The sequence below is a fragment of the Acromyrmex echinatior genome, chromosome 1 (assembly GCF_024713525.1).
Source record: "Acromyrmex echinatior isolate Ae372 chromosome 1, ASM2471352v2, whole genome shotgun sequence".
NCBI lineage: Eukaryota > Metazoa > Arthropoda > Insecta > Hymenoptera > Formicidae > Acromyrmex > Acromyrmex echinatior.
In genome coordinates, this window is record NC_141852.1 from 10,046,385 (window position 1) to 10,067,373 (window position 20,989).

The 20,989-nt window shown below is 33.7% G+C and overlaps 1 protein-coding gene across 12 annotated transcripts in view; it reads right to left on the reverse strand.

Moving 5' to 3' along the window:
- Positions 1–20,989, reverse strand: part of dnc (phosphodiesterase dunce) — a 350,732-nt gene that overhangs the window by 4,372 nt on the left and 325,371 nt on the right. For all 12 annotated transcript variants that reach the window (XM_087409475.1, XM_087409484.1, XM_087409480.1 and 9 more), the window contains 4 exons: positions 7,592–7,685; positions 6,069–6,298; positions 339–602; positions 17–116 (listed from right to left, as the gene is read on the reverse strand). In XM_087409475.1, the coding sequence (XP_087265601.1) occupies positions 17–116; positions 339–602; positions 6,069–6,298; positions 7,592–7,685 (688 nt within the window). The remainder of the gene's footprint in view (positions 1–16; positions 117–338; positions 603–6,068; positions 6,299–7,591; positions 7,686–20,989) is intronic.

Here is a 20,989-nt window from a genome sequence, read left to right on the forward strand (position 1 = left end):
TCTCGCCGATACTTACTTGAGTTAATGAGGAACTGATTCGTGAGTCCAGGATGGTCTACATCATGGATGGAAGCCGCGAATAATGCAGCGGTGATCTCCAATGGCGTGAACACGGACTGTAACGTAGAAAATATATGGTATGATTTACGGTACATTGTCATAGAAAATATATTTTTCTTCTTGCGAGACATCTCAATTCTGTAGTTTACAAAGTACCTTATACTCGTTAATGAGACATTGATAAAGCTTATTATGAGAGCAAGATACTTATTTCCAAGTTCGGAAAAAAGATAAAATGATGTTACACAAGCAAAGGCGTATATATATTACATACAAACCTCGAGTGCAGGTGTGTTGAGCAGAGTGTGAGTAGATTGGGTCACATCGGCTGCATGGAGGCTATTGTGGAAGGGATTATCCTTCACATAATGATCCTCTAGGGTCATCATAAAGGTAACGAAGGTCTTGGGAGGTATCGCCAGCGATTTGAGCAGATCTCGACTTTGGAAGGCCGTGTATGCCACGCAGGTGAGGGGCCGATTGTTACTAAGCTCGCCTATCCTGAAGATATCGATACCCCACTTGTCGATGTCCGAGAGCAACTATAAATAATTACGTTTACAAAATATTTACAACGATCTTCACAATAATGTAGCGGTATTGTGTGATATACGAATTAAATATTTCGCTTTGAAGTGATATCGAGAAAAAAAGAGAGAGCGATTGTAGTTATTATTCAATTATTATACTGCGCAATGTAGACATATTAATTATGAATGCGCCTTGTAGCAACTCTCAACTCATTAAACGAAAGAATACGATGTGTCTTCAAGTACAGATAGCGGAGGTCTTGTGTTATCGTCGAAAGGTCACACGCGAAGTTGATTATTCATGGACAACATTGCAGTCTTGCATATTATTCGTGCGACAACAAAGAAGATAAAAAGCAAGCAAATTAGATTTAAGAAGACTTGACTGGATATCATTTATATAAATATCATTAAACTGATTTTCATTAAGTAACAACGTCATCACTGGTTCAATCACTTAATTTTATCAACAACAGTCTCGAAGCGTAGAAGCGTCAACTCAGACGCCAAATAAAGTATCTATAGCGACATTAAGATGACATTCTGAACTGGTTGAACGATTGCGTGGATAAATAAAAATAAGTCTCTAGTCTTGGGGAACCTACATAAAATCACGTAGCCATTTAAGGATACCTCTTCATCGCATTTAATCTGACGAGCGTATCACCCACGGTCTCTCTATGAGAAATCTGATTAATATGCAGAATAGCAACGCTTAATACACCCGGTTCGTTCCTCTTTTTCATTGAGAAAATTTACTTCAATTTGCATAATGGAAAGATTGCTTTCACCGCTTGCTTTCCCAGAAGTGAGATTTCTAAGAGAGTATACAAACAGCGTTAGAGTTTATTCCTCCCTAAAGTATACCGCTTCGCAGACGTTATTGATTGTATTTTATAACATAAAGGTAAATAATACGATATATAATATACGTGATAGAAATTAAGAGTGTCTGGAAATTTCCTCGAATTTCATTTCAGGTCATCATGAATGATGTTGCGATCGCGATATATTACTTTCATAGAAGCGCCGAAAATCAGTTTCTCTTTCATTGCAAAAAATGCGCCTCGCTAATCGGTGAAGCTATTAAGGTTATCAAAATCGCGCGACCTCAACCCAAATGCTTCTGCCTGTTAAAATATAACCGATCTTGTAATCGGTGTAATCACATGCTACAGGGTAAATGTCTTTTTTTATAAAAGTTCTATCGTCACTCGCGCACGCCAACCGTCACGTATTTGCTACCGAGAAAGAGATAAGCTCGCAATCAAATAAAGAAGAAATGAGAAGATATGCGCGACATGATTTATTTGCATCGGGGAGAAGCGACGTGTACTTCAGAAAGATATTTAGACGAAAGTTAAAAATTCCGAGATGATATAAGTGCAATAAATTAAATTCTTCAAGATCCTTTATTAACATTCATGTAAAACAGAAATGAAAACTGAATGATAAACTTCTGCGTAATTATGTTTACATGCCAGAGTTTCAGCTCGTCGAAACCAATTAAGCTTCGCTGCTTTGTGACCGGCCGACACTTTGACATTAAAAGCAATCATTATTCTTCACTATTATCTGGCGGCTCCCCTAGCGATTTCAATAATTCAGAAATATTTACCCCGGAGATTTTCTATATAATGAATAACTCGGATATATATTCAGCGCTTGAATCTCATCGCGTACCTACGCATTGACATGCAAATTTGAAATAGCACGACAAACACAGTTGTTTCCTGAAGAGAACAAAATGCGAAAATCATGATATGCATACAGAAACGTGAGGTAAACACGGATATTACGGTCATATGGCAAAGATAGCTATAGGCTGTAATCTTTCCAATAATTGCTAAATAGCATATATATTTTTTGTAATTATTCTCAAAGTAATTAATATTTACAATAGTTTATATGTATACATACACTATTCGAAACAACAATATTGTGAATATTATGGAATATTTTTACTTTGACTGCCTACGAAGTTTGAATTAAAAATTATTATAACGTTGAACAAATTACAGTTGAGCTGTCGACGTTACATACGTCTAATGCATCATAATAATAGTATAAATTCATACGTAATGAATTGTAATCTGATCTATATTTTTGTATTTTCATTTTCATTCATTATTTATTTATAAATATGGCCATCTTTCCATTATAATTCAGGAAAGATGACCATTAACCAAATAATACACACACATACATTGATTTTTTTAATAGAAATCATTGTTTGATTTTCTTAGTTTAAAAAAATTATAATCTTTATATTACTATTGCAATATCATTTATTGTATATTTATAATTATAATTAAATTATACATAGATATATATAAAATTATATTTGTATTAAATATTTGTATAAAATATATTTGTATAAAATTTCAAGTTTTTTAGTAGATTTATTACTTTATGTTGTATTTTGATGATTAATCATTTATATAAGATTATTTTTGCAAAAAGAATCACCAGCTTTTATGCTTCTTTTTGAATTAATTTTTTTTATTACTTTGAATTTCATTAAAGTGATAAACTAAACACAATATTAAAAAATAACAAAAATAAGTTTTTGTATTTTAAAAAAACTATGGTCATCTTATCCAAGTTTATCCTAAAAGTTCGATAAATATCAACAATCAATACAGATTTAGTACCGTTAATGATGTAACATAAGCTTCGTATAAAGCTTTAATTGCCGATTGAACAGCTCGCGCTTTTATAATCTTCTTTCTAATCCGCGATATTTATGTGTAATCGAATCTATAATTTCTTTTTCCTTTCTTTCGCATTGTTTTCTCACTGTGTTGTTACATTGTTGTGTATACTAACGCTGTAAAAATCGGAGGTAGGTATTTTAAATAAAAGTTTGGTCAGCGTGAATGCACGTATCGAGGACGTCGTTGAAATTTTCCGAAATTGAAGCCGCGCAGTATGACGCCAATCCGAGTTGCAATGTACTATCGCTTGATACAGATATATTCATAGGCGAACGGAGATGAAAGCCAGAAACATGAATTCTCGTGGAATTTTCGGATACGGTGGAATTTACGTCAATATCGTACACAGATCAAAAGAGCTAAAAGAAACAATAAACGTGATCACCGACGAGGTCGTCACCGTGATAAATTCGCCAAATAGAAACTTTCGTGGAAGACTAGAAACAAGAACATTTAATGTATATTTAATAGATCCGTTCTGTTAATTTAAGTTCCGATTTCGCGAAATATGATAAACTCAGGAGTCCTTAAATTCTCATAAAAAATGTAAATACTTAATAGCGATAATTTTATTGTTTATAATTAATTTTAATTAATTAATTAATTATTTTTATATTGCTTCCGATGTTTTGTAGATTTATAAAATGATTTTTATCTTTAATCGTATGTATACATACAATCTTTTATCTTTTTAACGATAAGATCGTAATCTTATAAAAATCGTATCGTTAAATTTCTGGATTCTATAGAAAGATTCAGAAATTTAACTGCGTAGCATACTACTTTGACGTAACATGGATATTTTTTTTTGGGCAAAGATGTTTTTGCAGAATTAAATCAAAATTTCCAGTACTATCTGTCTTCCTGAATGTCTAATCTTTCAATTAAATATTACGAAACTGTCTGTCTGTTGGAGAACCGGTAAATCTTGTTATTCGTGCGAAGCAACATTTCACCCGGTAACTTTGACTGGTTGAAGCGCCGTACGAACCTAATCCTTTCCAAGAGTTGTTTAGAACTTGGCAGATGACTATAACTTTATACTTTATTTTTTACAAGAAAGAGTGACATGCGTAATCCGTGTTATATATCGGTTTCGGTATCAAATTTTGATATAAAACTTTTAGAAAATCGGCACAGTCACTACTAATAATTATACATATTGCCAGATTTTAATACGCTTACTGCGTAGTTATTACACAAATTCTCTTATTGAAAATTCATTCTTTATCTCATAACTAAATAAAGCTTTTGCAATTATCCAGCTAATCAAGCAATAATCATATTAAAACCTAGTAATTATCATACTAATCGCATTAAAATCGTGCAATATATATTTATCAACTTACCATTAATACATAATCGTTCTGTTTTTCTACTTTGCACCATATATTGATATGTAACACGGATTACACGTGCCGCTCTCTCATTGGGCTGATTAATGATCGTACAGTTGAATAAATCTCTTTCTGTTGGAGCTCGTAACCAGTTTAGCATCGGTACATGAGTACCATCTCGGTTCACAAATCCTGTCGAAATGTCGCATTGCCATTTGTTTTGACATTTGCCAAAGATCTTTGTAGGTGCGGTTAATTCGGATTAAACTTTAGGGGTGTAAGACAGCGCAATTAATTGCATATCATTTCAGTAATAGACGTTTGTAATCTTGTAGGAACATTTGCCTTAGATGTAAAGCATGATATAATCGCGTTGCAAGCATTCTCACAATCAGACAAATAGAAAGTAATCATCTAATTGATATTAGATATATTCGTCTGCCTCTATTTATAAAGGTTCGTTCGCGTTGCTCTTTGCACTCAGCATCTTCACTTTCTCTTTTTTCAACATACGAATATTATATATTTATCTCGTAAGCATGATGTAAAAAGGAAAGTATAACATTGTGCATAATGACAATAACAATACCAAAAGCAACCAATTAAATTTGCCCCAAAATGCATTTCCTGCGTATAACACACAAAGAAAAATGTCAAAGTATTACGACGTTTTCTTCGATATTTATTATAAAAAAAATTTAATTGTGATGAAACATACGTTTCTGTGAAATATATCTTATTAATTATAAAAAAATAAAATAAATGATTTATTTCCTAGAAATAAAATTTTATTTTATCGTATTTAAATAAAATTTATTTCATAAATAAATATGTTGTTCACAAATAAATTTTTAAGTATTCTTCTTTTCAGTATAGCGCTTGCATACTGGAACAGTTGAAATCAAATTTGACTCTAAATTCACTTACCTACTGCGCATCCATCACAAAAGAAAGGAATATTTCATTTTTACATCATGGTTTTAAGTGCAAAAGTTTTTGAAGATTTCTTGCAACTCAAACAAATAATATCACGTATATTCATTTTTATCTTTATAACAGCAAATAATTATTTAAATTATCGAATCTTTTGTAAATTTTCATTTCCTCTCTTCTTTCTTTCTCTCTCTTTTTCCGTGACGCTTCAATTATTTTTTTACATTTTAAATGGGGATTTGAGTTAAAGATATAACATTGCAAAGCAAAATAATGCAACAATGTGATAATTTGATATAATTACGATACTGTTCTCGTGCAGTGTATATTTTTGCAGAAATTAACTTCATTTTTTATTTCTGAAACGATACCCCGTTTACTTTTACGATTCAGGAACCCAGCTGCGACGCCGCGTGGTGCATACGGTATTCTCATACGGTATTCTCCGAGCGGAACGCAAAATGCGACGACGTTAAAGGTCAAAGGCTTACCTTGCCGAGTTCATCCTCATGCGGCGTTTCCACCCCGTGGAGCGGCACACGTTCCCCGGTGAAACTGTTAGTGTGTGTCAACGGTCGTTTTACACCGCTAATGTGGGACATAGCGGCGGGGCCTCTTTGCGCACGGTCCTTCTTCTTCGCCGCCCTTGCATCGACGCTACCCGCTGCGGCGACCGCATCCTCGATTCGCAAAGATGGCAAATCCAACTCCTGCTGTTTGTCTGCCGGGCAGCAAAAAGTGACATGGATAAACGAACTTGGGGATTAATTAATCGACATTGAGGTGAAAGGCACCGATATGTGGGTAAGATTACGCATTTGGATAGTATTGCTTGATTGTGATTCGCGAAGGCGTGTCCTTACAATTTCCTCTCGCGTCATTTTGCTAGAATTTTTTTTGCTTTGCTAGAGAAAAAAGTTATCCCGTCGTCAACTTTCGATAATTCGATTTCCATCGAGCGAAACTCGTTAGGAAACTATTTAACGAAATCAGCACATCATAAACGAATTTTTTTTTTTTTTTTTAGAGAACGATGCAAGAGGGTTATTCTATCAGGGTAGTTCGAAAACGAGTTCGAAAAGTTCTCTGATAAAGAACACACATGATTTTTGACAATTTTTTTTATTTTTCAACGTACTCCCTTTTCAGTACACTTATTCTAACTTTTTTTTATACCATCTGTATAATATGATTTTTCTTTAAAGTAAACCTTTAAAATAAACGTTAGTTTTATCAATTATTTCAGTATTTGAGCCAGATAGTTTTTTTGCGAATCATTTCTTCATATTTGAAAAGAAGAAAAAGTCATTAAGGATTAAATCTGATAAATACGGTGCAGAACTAATTCAGAAACAATTCATGCAATCTTGTAATTATAATTGGAACCAAAGGTGACTCGAAAGGTGAAATCAAAAGTTGGTCATTTTACACAATTGAAACAAAGAAACTAATAGCTGGTTGAAATGTTAACAGTGATCCTGTATAGAATCAAACTTGTCTAAAATTATAGCAGTTTAATATTTGTAACGTCATTTCTATATCAGACCGAGAACTTTTCAAACAACTCTGGTATTAAAGGCAGATAGATTTGTCGATGCAACGATTTCATGCCAAGAAATCATATCTTTTTGCTTTTTTTTTCCTGAAACGTTTTTACATATAAAGGAATCGGACATAATTCCTCACCGATTATAAACCTTGCGCACAAAACGAGCTAACCAGAATGAATGGTCACGGCGATACCGGCTACGGTCTTTCAAGGGCTTTTAATGCGTAAGAGAGCTCATTTTATTGCACCCATAAACTTGCTTCCGGCGATGACCTCGTTAGACGTAGTCTCGCGAATTTCTTTTCATTCGTTTTCTCCGTCATTCGCGAAAACGCACTATTTATCTTGAAGAAGAGGGGAGACGATATACGTCAATTCTTATTCTTCTCACGAACTTATAATTTACAACTCGCTTTCTTCTCATTATAATAATTTTAATAAGCAAAAGAATCATGTTCGACTTACCAAGGAAGGTACTGCAGATATATTCCGAGATCTGATTCCCCGACTTTGACGATTCCGAGAAATGCGACAGCTCCTTGTTCAGCATTCGTTTGAACTGTAAAAACAAAAAATAAGAACCGATCATTCATCAGCAAAGAGATTGAGGAGAGCAATCGGATAATGTAACGTTCGTTTCTGTTCTACGAATCGATAAAGTATCGTGGTAACATATGTACATAAAATGTACTATTAACTCATAAATGAGCTTACAACAAAATTATTGACTTTGATTCAGAGATATTTTATACCTTCCAAGAACTACATGTACGATTTGTATATGATTTAATAACCGCCATTAAATTTACCTGAGATGGGGCAGTATCTATCGTCGTATTCTTTCTACTAAACCGACTCCAGATATACATTTGCCAAGGTGTCAGGAAAAAAGTCATTTTCTTGGCTTTAGGATTTTCGTAGAAAAATAGATAAGGATGAAGACTGATCTCGGAGGAAGCTAACCGTAAGCGCCGGAAAGAAGAAGGAATTGGTGTATCAAAAGAGAAATTCGGATTACAGGTATTTGCGAGGAAAACCGACGAATCTTCTCCCACGAGTCTTCTTTCATTCTCGTGTGTGACTCTGTTATCTCGTCACGAATTTTATACCATTCGTGTACATCGCCCGTCAAAATGTCGCGGGGGACACGCGCACCGTGAGGCTCACACGAAGCAAACAAAGCCGGTCCTGTCATTTGCGCTTCCCGTTCTTATCAGAGGCAGTATCACCGCGTATATCATCTTTACACAGCCATACGGTGAACGTGTGCGCGCTCTCATCGAGTCGATAGATAAATGTAAATATATGTGTTTGTGCAAACATACACTTGTCGGTGCGAACCGGAGTAATGACCTGCGGGACGGATTATTGAATAATTCCGTCATGTGGCGTAACACGCTGATTAAACGCCCTTTGTAGTTCGATATACAATATTTCGGCACGTGCTTCGTTTCATTGCGCATCTTGTTGAACCGATCGCGAGAAATTCACACGAAGATTTTATATTTCACGAACGAATTTTTCTAATTTTTCCGGCGCTTGTTTCTCGTTCGAGTCTACTACGCATTTTGAACTTTACCGTTAAACCCGTTGAACTTTACCATTTGACTCTTTTCGATGAAAATAGACGCCTCACATTTATCGGAACAACTAATATCATTATCGTGCACATGCAACCCGATTATTATTGTATATACTAGACAAGAAGAAACAAGCGCGATAAGAAGATAAAGATAGCACCTACATTGCCGTACCTTTTATCAAACTGTCTGCAGCAATTATTTTTCTTGCCTAACTTAGTTATTTGATAATTTAAGTACAGTAATTCAATAATTTGATTGATTAAAAATAAGATTACGACGAGGCCAAGAAATAAGAACATAAAAGAGGCGTGTCGAATAGATTCAGATTTCAATCCTAATCGTGTTTTAATATTCATTCTTTCGATTTTACGTGTAATTTTACACCAACACTTCCAAACCCAGTATTATAATGCTTTTTAAATAAAACTACTCGTTATCGATCTCGTTATCGATTCCACACGGATTGATATAACGTTCTGTCATTTTACTCTCAGTGAAAACGTTTTGTTGAGACACTTCAAAGGGACGTAGCTATTATCACAATTCGAAGGCGCGCAATTGTTTATTTTTATGAAATATCATCGTTTATTACGCATCTCCAAACGTGACATACTTCCACGACACAAAACGCAGTACTATAAAAAAAGTTTTCGAAAGACTCAAATAGGTCGGTGGGAAAAATTTACGTAAAAGGTCATATGAATGTACACGAATAATAAATCGACGCACAATCGGCGTCCTTTCCTCCCACGCAATATGAACTATGCGAGCGAATGCACTTCAATCGGATATACAATAGGATTCTCTGAGTGCATCCAGGTGAAAATCGAGGTCCAATTTAACGATGAAGCGGCGCGTCAGCGTGCGTTATATCGCGAAACTAACAGCTCGCACAATCTCGTTTCGGATAGTCACGTCAAGATTTCGCGAAAAAGCAAAAGTTGCCATAAATTTAGCACTATTTGCAGACTATATATCATCCTTTGCGATAATTTCTAGTATATACACTCTAATGAGATGCGCTCTGTCTCTCTTCCTCTCTCTTATTTGGAAAGTAATGCAATAAAGATACGAGACATCTGTTGCCTTACGATTCTACTAAGGTATTAACGAGAAACATCTGGAACTCGTGTTGGAGATATGTCAAATCTCTGTGCTTTCAAATTCTAAGTCTGTCGAATCTGTAATTAAATCTTGTTTATTTGATGCAGAAGATAAGGAGATAGTGAGGTTTTCTAGGTAACATTAAAAGTGACGCCGTTAAAATAAGTCACAATTGTAACGACGCAGTTAAACCTCATCGACGATAAACAGATCAAATATACAAAACTGATGACAGAAGATTAATAATAATGTTCGATTAATCAGATTTATGAGATAAGAACGATATTAAGAATATGATTTCCACGAAAAAATATTTGTGGATAAAAAACAATACAATATTGTCTCCTCCTTTTTCAAATCTTACATGATCAAGGTAAGTCAGGATTGTGCGGAGTTTAATATAATAATCTATACTATATGTATATATATATATGTGTGTGTGTGTGTGTGTGTATATAAAGTGAATTACATAGAAACAATATTCTTAAATCAATCATAATATATTCAAAAGCAAAAATATTATATCTTGTTTTAAAGATTTTAGTCTCGATTTGATTAAATTTATATTTATGTAAGATTTTTTATTAAACAAGTCTTGAATTCAATGTAAAGTTAAGTAATACTTGCATCAAAACAAATTAAGGCTAAAATCTTTGAAGCAAGATCATAATATTTTTATATATATAAGCATATTATGGTTAATTTAAGAACAGTCTTTTTCCTGTGTAGGTAAACTATGTTTTACGTATTGTCTATGTAAACAATCTATATATTACCGAAACCTGTACTTCGTCGTTGCATTAAACTGCATTAAAGTTTCTGTCTTGTGTAAATTTTTATTTAGCAATATTAAAGTCGGATATAATCATAAAACTCAGTTACTTCTTTTTGTATTACGTTATCCAATTTATAATATTTATAATTTATTTATAATTTACATATAATTTACATTACTTATATTATCTATATCTATAAAAAAGATCATGTAAATTTAACGTAAACAATACGTAAAATTCCGTGTAAACGTAATCTTGAAATATACAACACAACCTTGAGAGGAATAAGCGGACTAATGCGATAACATCGCTGTGTTTATTTAAGAGTTACCTTTTTTCCATAATTATCATTGAACTTTCATTGAAATGTCGCAGAAGGTCAAGACTGCGTCGCCGCACCTTAGTATTTGACGTACGTAATTTTTATTAATCATTCGTGGTATAATAATCGAGCTATTGTCTCTCGTATGATTCATTTTCTACATTCGAAATCTCGCCGAGCTGTCCTAATCTCATAATTCCTCACTAATCTCAGATTACCGACCATTAATCATTTGGACATCAATACTACCTACTATCCTAAAATTCGCCGTTAGCAAACTCTTTCTCTCCTTCTAAGCTTTCATAAAACTTTCTCTCTTCCATGCAATAGACTCTCGTATGATCACAAAGTTAGATAAAGGCGAAATGCTATATTACGAAAATGGGACATCAATTCTCCAGAAACATTAATTAATAATTTGAGCGAGCACGTTACGTCAAACAACCTTATATAACAAGCGCGTTCAAATATTTCATTTCCGGGTATTCGCAATTATAGAAACGGATATAATATTAGGAAATTCGCGGAAACATGTTTCAGTTCTGTGCATTTGCGCGACGGAGAAAACCACAAGCCGTCTGCACAATCGTCTCGTCATTATGACGCGCAAATGAGTTAGTATTATTATAAACTCGGCGAGATTGCTTGACCCCGCGATATATCTTTATCTATCAATATCCTGAGTTTAGCGACTGTACAATCCACCGCTTGTCCATTTATGGACAATCTCATATTTCGTAATTCGTTTATTTACTAGTCTATTCATGTTGTATGTAAGCGATGTCCACAATGAAATTTTAAGGCATAAAACTTAAGCTTTTAAACCCTAAGCCATAAAGAAATTAGCCAATCACAGTCGAATGTAAGGAGAATAATCGGCTACAACTGGTCAATTTCTTACAGCTTGAGACTTAAAGCTGAAGTTTTAATTAAAATCTCATTGTAGACGTCGCTTTAAGCATTTCAATTGCGCAACTTTTATGGTAGATTATTTGATCTTTCAACGAAAAACTGCGCAATTTATGATGTGTATTTATAGCATGCACCGATATCTTTCTCAAACAAAGTTCAAAGACGATTTCTTGAGAACTTAATCAATCAATCTTTGCTGATAAATTTATTCAAATAAATTGCTACTGCGCGATCGGATTCTGCGTCAACTACTTGTTAACCGTCCAATTTGATAATCGATATCCTATCGCCGTTTTATCAAGATAACGTTTCAAGAGTTCTCGTGAGATAAGCTCTTTTCAGAAAACTCTTTCGAGTGACGATAAAGCTGTTTCCAAGTATTGACAAGTTTGACAAGTATTAGGCAGAAGATACGTAAGATCAATGATAACTCGTTCTATAATTGAACAATGTATGTACCTGTTATCGCACGACACGCTTCCTATCGTTCTTCGCACGATTATTCGATAATTTAGAAATCAGGTCAGATGATTCAGATGAAAATGTGTCACTGGATAGTTTCATCCGTTAACCTCTGTCGCGACATCCTGTTGGTTGCGACAACGGCAGTAAATGAATGTCCTCGAGCGATCGATCGTCTTTCGAAATCGTGGCGCTTTTATTTGTCCAATTTAACGTGGCAGATGGCCACGTGAAATCTAACGAAGATTTGAGTTGATAAAATCGGATATCGTAGATACACAATACACATACTGTGTTTTCTCTTATATCACTTATATATGTGCCCCCCCCCCTCTCTCTCTCTCTATCTCTCTCTCTGATTTAATTAATCAACTTCCTTTTAAATTAATAGCCATTGTAATTCACTGAGATTGGTAAATATGCGTTAATTATATAACAATTATGATATAATTATCAATATGTTATTTAATTTTTGCAAGAATTAAATTGAATATCAATAAAGCACGATTTCATTTCAGCATCGGAAAATAGATCTACAAAATTTTTACTATTCTGAAGCTTATTTTACATTTTATTATTATCCTATATATTCGTACATGTTTATTTCTATTCACGTCGTTTATATTACAAGTAGAAACGCTACGTATGTTGTCTGTATCGCTTCGCATTTCCGAAATTAATCAGGACGTATATACTAAATTTAATCCCTTGAGAGAAGTCAATATCTGTTGAGATACGTCATCTCGATTAGGATACAAGCATAATCCTGAAATTACCTGCACTGCCATGATGCTGGCTAAGGCCGTGAGATCCGCCAGGGTCCTCAGATAATTGAAATACCTAACGGACTCGTCCATTTTGTCTGTTTCCACCTCGCCACTTGTCATGTGTACCATCGTACCGGTTTGTTCCGAAGTCAGACTGCAGTCTGACTTCCCACCTGAAAGAGCTTTCCCGTCGAGGGAAACTCCGGATGGAAGAATGAAACGCGGATTTCCCACGTGACGTAGAATATAACAAGAGACGTAGCAACTTTCAACGCGAATTGTCAGATCAAACTCCCCTCACAATCGCGGACTGACGAACAAATCTTTCGACGAAGCTCGAAGAATCCCCTCCGCATGGAAGAATTACGCGCGTATCGCGAATTATCGGTGAACTGCTCCAGTTCCGGGTTCCCGGAGGCGCGAGTTCGATGACCGACGATTCGGAGCGTGACAGAGCGGAGAGTCGTGACGGACGAACACTTTTTACGTGATTCACCAACTCACTCGTGGACGCCTGCGAGCAGCACCGCGGCTGCTGCTGCTGCCGAGCCGCCCGACTGCTGAGAGTGCTAAGTGTGATCTACGTGCCTGAATCGCAGCGGCCAGGCTTTTTATCTCAACAGCGGCTGGTTGGCTATCTCTGTCCCTGTCATTCGCGTTTCGCTTCTTCCATCCTTTCCACATCTCACGCGTGCCGACATCTCTCTCTCTCTCTCTCTCTCTCTCTCTCTCTCTCTCTCTCGCTCGCTCGCTCGCTCGCTCGCTCGCTCTCTCTCTCTTTTCACTCCACTTCGGCACGGGGAAAGGTACGCAAGTGGGAGATCGTGAAACCGAATGCATCGCAAACTGATACATGCATAAGCGATGCTTAACGCTCGTATTGCTCCCGTATTTATCTCACATGCGATGGATGTAAATTCTAAATAGCTCTAACGTCTTGTCGCGACAACAGTCAATGTTGTTAATTAGTTCTAGCGTTTTGCATTACCCGTTTCTAGATTGTAATCTTATCTATGATAACTACGCAGAGCATGAAAATTTACTGAATTAAAGTTACCTGAAACCTAAGCTACCTGGCTATTGAAACGAAGCCTGATACCTTCGAAATTCACAACAAGATTTCTGTGGTTGGTATAATAAAACTTAAGTTAATTAAATTTCGTAGATTGTATAAAATTTGGAATTTGTAATTTGTTATATTTCATTTTTGATGAGCTGTTTATTTTAATCTATTATATAATTTCGAGAGTTGATGTCGCTGTTTCGACGCATCTTTTTCTTCGAATAAATAATTCGTATTTAGTGGGATTCGAAACAAAGCATTGTCCACCTAAACTCTCCAAAAAGAAAATACAATATAATACATACATCCGTAGCACAAAGAACCTCACGTGAGCTTTCAAAGATCCTCTCATTACTGAGAAATTCCTCCTGGATGTTACGCAAATCGCAAAGAGGAGTATAGTTTCGCGAAATTAGATACTTAATATCTAATTCCTCTAATTCACATCTTATTGCAATCTCTTGGTGCACAGAGAACACACCAAAATAGTTTCGTGTAAACAGTTTAAACAAGCTATTAATAGTCACACGTGCCAATTAACACGTGCCAAATTAGTAAAACCACAAAAGAATTTATTTTGTTTCATTAACAGTAATTCAGTTTATTCAAATTACAACGAAAAAAATATAAGAAGAAGTTCGTAATATTTTAAATTCGTGTGCATTTATTTAAATATATTTAAATCACTTTGAATATATTTTTAGTTATTCGTTCTATTTCTTGGAGATCGCTTACAATGAGTCCGCGAGATAAATTTGGATTTACAACGAATTCGAATCGGACAACGCACACCCGACACTTATCTAAGAACCCATCGCTTATGTTCCAAAAGATGAAGTTTTCTTAGAAGAGAATTACGTATTGAAGTCGATTTTCCCCTTTCATTTAATGTTGCTCAATTCTAAGATTATAATTGGAAAAATGTTTCCTCATCAAAAAGAAAAAAAAACTTTTTTTTTTTAAAAAAAAAGAAAAAATATCTCTCGTTTTTGTACTTCAAATATAACTGATATTTCCTTCTCTCATGAGAATCTTTTATTTTCGCTTTGCGGAAACTGACATTCGATTAATAGGAATTAATAGTGAAATAAGCAAAAAAGTATTTTAACGAACTTTGCGGATAACAACATCCGATGACGTTTGAAAAACTCGTTAAAAAATGCGATATTTCAGTGTGCATGAGTTGCGTCTATAATTAGTAATTAATTTAGAACTACACATATGAGACATATGTATCATTCAGAGGATCGTTGATTCAAGGATTATTGTCTTCGTCATGCTATATCCAACTTTGCTGCGCATTTTTTGCTGACTACCATTATGCGATAAAAACTGGCTTTGTGTATTGCTTCCAAAATTTCACATACGTTGATTTAAGCAGTTGGCGATGACAAATCTGCAGTGTTCATTGTTATAGACGTAAGCGAGGTTATATATGACGCGATAAAGATTTGACGACGTAAAAGATATCGTTAAACATGCCACGTCATCCTTTGTTCCGCGATTGAGAGTCATAAATCATTCAGTGACAAATATTTAATTAATTTAGCATTAAAAATATGACGTGTAATTTCGTGTAATTTTTTGCGCACATTTGACGCTTCATATATGTTACAATACATGTTCAGACATCTAACAGTGTCGGATATATTACAACATGTACGTTCATTATTACATTATTATCAATCAAAAATATATACTTATCAAAAATATATACTCATCATACATGAAACTGTTATCTTTCTCGCGAAGACATAATGTACCAAAGATACAGATACCCATATTACGTTTTTATCATGAATACACGGTTCTCAAATATTCGCGATGCCGTGGAGTTTGTTTAAAGTATTCGCAAAAGAGTTCGAGAAAGACCGGAAGAACGTCAGCATAGATCTAAATCTATATACATGAATTTAGATCCAGTAAATCCGCTTGTATTTTACTACTTGATTATTTGTCATGGACGAAAACCTTTTCTTTTTTTATATCACAGCTGCGTTCGTCTCAAACAATAATACTTGAAAGATAAATGAACTTCGTGGATTTAGACAAATCCAAGAAAATATGTTTTTATACATATGGAAAATGGAATTTCTTACTTAAAATTCCTCGTGAAATACAAAACGGAAAGAAAAATGCATATGGTACTCTTAGAAAATCAAATACTTATTATCAATATTGACATATCAATATTACCATTTATTACATTATATTTTCGTTGATTGCGTGGATTTCATTTCCTTAGGTTCGATGTAATCCCACCGATTAGACTTAATCTCGGTAAGATTAAACTTAATCTCGGTTTATTGTTTATTTTTTCTTAGAATTCTTAGAATTTGAAAAAGAATAAATTGAACCGAGATTAAAGTTAACCTTACATTAATAGAGTGGAACCGGACCATAATACGCCGTAGTGTCCACTAAGAAAACAATTTTTGATATTTGTAACTATAATTACATGATTGTGATTATTACTATTATAATATCATTAATAATAACTGTACATATTGGGTCATCTAAAAACCGCGGATACTTTTTAGATGACCCAATATATTGTGTATATAATATATATATATAAATCTATAAACATATATAGTTATAAATATATATAGTTGGCAACTGAAAATGATTATAATTATAGATAAATTGTAATCATATTTATAATAATAATAATTGTCAGCCATATTTGTGATAGAGAGAACTATACATATAGTAATTACTAACATCATAGCAATAATCATAAATATGATGTAATTATAGTCACAAATATCAAACATTTTTCCCTAGTGTTCCCTGGTTACAGAAATACAATCATGAAAGTTGTTATCATTCTCTAAATTTTCCGGAATAAAAATATATGTATACGTTCTTCCAAAAACACGTCGTGTAAACTTTGTATATCCTGAAAAAACAAATGTGGTAGTCGTCTCTCCAACGTTACAACGAACTCTTATTAAAAATAGAGTTTTCGCAGGCACGCTATCGCCCACTTCGTGCGAAGTGACCGCGCAAAAGTGTGTGTGTGAGACAGTAAGTTTGCAAGCGATAATAATGCCTCCCACATTATGTGCTCGTTTGCTCGCCCTGTGCTCGATACGCATGTATTCGCGGTTTACCGCGCAAACAAACAACAAACGTGTCCTATAACTATAAGGGAAGCACGATCGATGTACCTAACGCCTCAGTGACGAAAAACTTGAATGCCCGCGAGAAGTGATCGGATTATCGATTGTTGCAAAGCCGATGCATGTGGGCCATCAGAAATAGCCTAGTTCCTCCTAACAGATACAAGAAGGTCACGGTAATGAATTATTTTACTTATTTTTACGCTCCTTTTCCTATCCACTAAAATCTATTCTATCGTCGATGTATTTTAATGTGAAAATTAAGATAATAAGTATGTATGTATACGCTCTACAAAATTAACAGTCTAGGATAATTGTCCCTATTAATGTGTCTATCCCTATTAGTGCCTTTGTATTTAAATAAGCCATAAAGAGAATTAGTATAAATAAATAAGAAAAGGTTTTTTTAAATTATTAATGTATACAATAACAAAGATAATATTCTATTTTTTAACTATTAAAGTGCAAATATTCGAAAGGTACACATCATAAATGTGAATCCAATAATACCATAAAATTTTAAACTCGTCTATATTATATATTATGTGCCTTGTATTAGAACTGAGAGTGTTGTTTTATGACTTATATGAGTGTATCTAGAAATTGTAAGTATAATTAAAACCTAATGATTGATTTATGCAATATTAAATAATCAACTTACATCTATTATCTATTTTAGTAACTATATATTAAGATCAGTCAAATGGAAATCTAATCATAATAAGGAAATGGATCACTAATAAGGAAAAAAACATTTTTTTTACTTTTATCATAAAATTATAAAACATTAACATTTTTTTTTAATTAAAAAATATTATAAGAAAAAGAAATAAATAAAAAGCGAATATTGATTTCAAACAAATAAAATTACAGCTACAATGTTTGTCTAATAATTATTTCAATAACTAAGCAAAGTTAATTTAAAGGCACATTAAAAGGGACGATTACCCTATAAGCTATTAATTTCTCATTTCATTTCCATTAGTTTATTTATTAGATTATTATTGGACGAAAGTACGCACATAAATGACGTGATTGAAACAATTATAGACCCTGATAATATTTTTTAACTCACAATTCTATATATACGTACGATAATTCTTAATCAATGTAATAATTGAAGCTCAAATAAATCTAGATTAAATTGATATTGCATCTGCAATGGATTGAGAAAGGGCGACTCAGCGATTATTAAGTATTAATAAATCTCAATATGCCATATTTTATTGACAACGATATTCTTTTAAAGTAGATTATACAGGATGTTCAGCATAACGGTTCGCATGATTTTCAACAGTTAAAAAAAAGTTAAAAGATGAATATTCATTTGTTTTATATAGGCTACAACACGCAATTAAAAAATTAAAAAAAATTGTTTTACATTAAAAAATCAAAATCATCTTAAATTTTTTGAATAGCACAATACAATTTTTTTTCCATAATATTGTAGGAGTCTTCAAGACGAATTCACATCATTACTGAAATGTCACTTTTATTGATGTCTCTTTTATTGATCTGTATAATATTATGGAAAAAAAATTATATGTGCTATTTAAAAAATTTAAGATGACTTTGATTTTTTTATTAAAAAAAATTCTTTTTATTTTTTAATCTCATGTTATAGCCTGTATAAAACAAATGAATATTTACCTTTCAACTTTTTTTTTAATTGTCGGAAGTGTCTGAAAAATCGTGTGGATCGTTACGTTGAACACCCTGTATATAGCTACGTCTAAAGAGATGAAACTCGTACATCTTATTCTCTTTAGGATAAATTTTCTGCTTTCGACACATCATTCTCGGATATTCCATTACACTGTAAAACGTAGACGTTTCAATTTTCCGACCTATTAGAAAAATGTCTTTGACGCCAAGATCAGTTACATAAAAATTTTAAAACAGTTTCAGTCTTAGCATAAATTTAAAAGAAAATTTAGAAAGCTCAGCATGTACGATTAATTTATCCGTCGACATCCTCTCAATGGGGTAATATATTTCTTTTAAAAGAGGAAGACGAAAAGACACATCTTCTATTAATGATTAATTTTCCTAAAAATATGAGTTCTTGTCAAGCGGAAATTATGAAGAAGAAGAAATTGAACATCATCCAATCTTCTCCATCGTGTAATATAAGTCTTCCTCGATTTCTAATTTCTCCTCGAAATATATCTATTGATCTCAATAATCTTTGCGACGAGAGAGCGCCGAAAGAGTTCGTAAAGATGCGAATCTATTTCCTATATTCCTTCCTCAACGTCCGATTTCCGTTCGCTCGCTGACGTGCATTGCATTAAATTTTGTCGACTTTAAAAAATACGGCATACGCGATACGGCAAATGTGAACGATGATTTAGGAAAAATATGTAATTTCAATTTTATAAATTCTCTATGCCAAGTTTTATGTATTCTCTATGTAGATTTTCATCCAAAGTATCTTATTTATATTTTTCAATAGATAGTAGTAAGTATGATCGACAACTATTGGAACAAACGCCGATAAGATAAGCATTATTACACGAAGAGGACTCAACAATCTATTGCTGAATGTATTTCAATATTTTGCTGCGTTTCTCGCATTTGCAAAGATACACTGAGATGTATGAAAGTTCGAGGATTATTACACTCGCAACCTCTCTTCTCTCAAGGAAGCTTTTTCACGAACGTTACGTAACTATTGACAAAAATCATTTCGTTTTCCGGCGCCGTGTTTCGCGCGACACAAGTCGACTTAATAATCTTCGAAAAATGACAGACGTTCTGAATAATGTCACAACTATGAAAATTATAACGTTCATGAGACAATCACAGCGAACTTACACGCATATCACATTTGCCTATTGTCGCGAACATTACAATATGTTTTCCGCTCGGATAATTCTTTTTGCTTTGTATTTTTTCTGTTCTCATTGTAATATAACCGTTTTTTTTTTCAACTTTTTTACGAACAAATGGGAAATTTTCCTGTTGCACAATCGATAATACATACGCTATATTTTATCCTGTCAAACGCAACAATAGGCTCGCTACGAGAGTTTCGATAGTCGATATAGAAAAATAAAATCATTTTTAAGCAGCGATTTATTGGTCTTCTGGTTTCCTTTTTAGAAAATTATTCGATCAGCCTTTCTGGTAGCATTGTACAAACTTGGCGTGCGAAAGGAGCTAATATAAAGCGTTGAGAACATCTCAACGCTGCGTGTCTGAACGTCTCTATTATTGTGTTCTACTACATCTGTTCACGAGGCGAGCACGTGCCACGAGTATTGCCTATTTATTGTGTACAATGATCACTGAACGAGCATCACGAGGTTCGTAAATATGGTCGGATCGCGATATATCTGACGTATATGATCACGCAATCATGTTTCTTGACGTTTCGATCAGTAATATCGCTACGAAAAGTCATATTAAATGCACAAAAAATCATTCGATAAGGTTTCATTTTTACGTAGCAAAATATAAATACCTTGTACGTTTTTGTCTTCTACTAATAGATTTTGTACAAATTTAGTATTGCTAAGCTTTAATAATTTTCTTATCTTTTTTTTTATGCAAACGAAACAATTCGTTTGCAACTGATAATGAGGATGCTTTTACTATTTTTACGATAAATCCTTTATGCTGCACACATTTTCTAATATTAATTTTAAACTTCTATCAGCGTCATTGTAGACGAAAAAATCTACATAATAATCATCAACAATAATCAACTCTAATCAATCGTAATCAACTGTATTGCCTTCATTGAT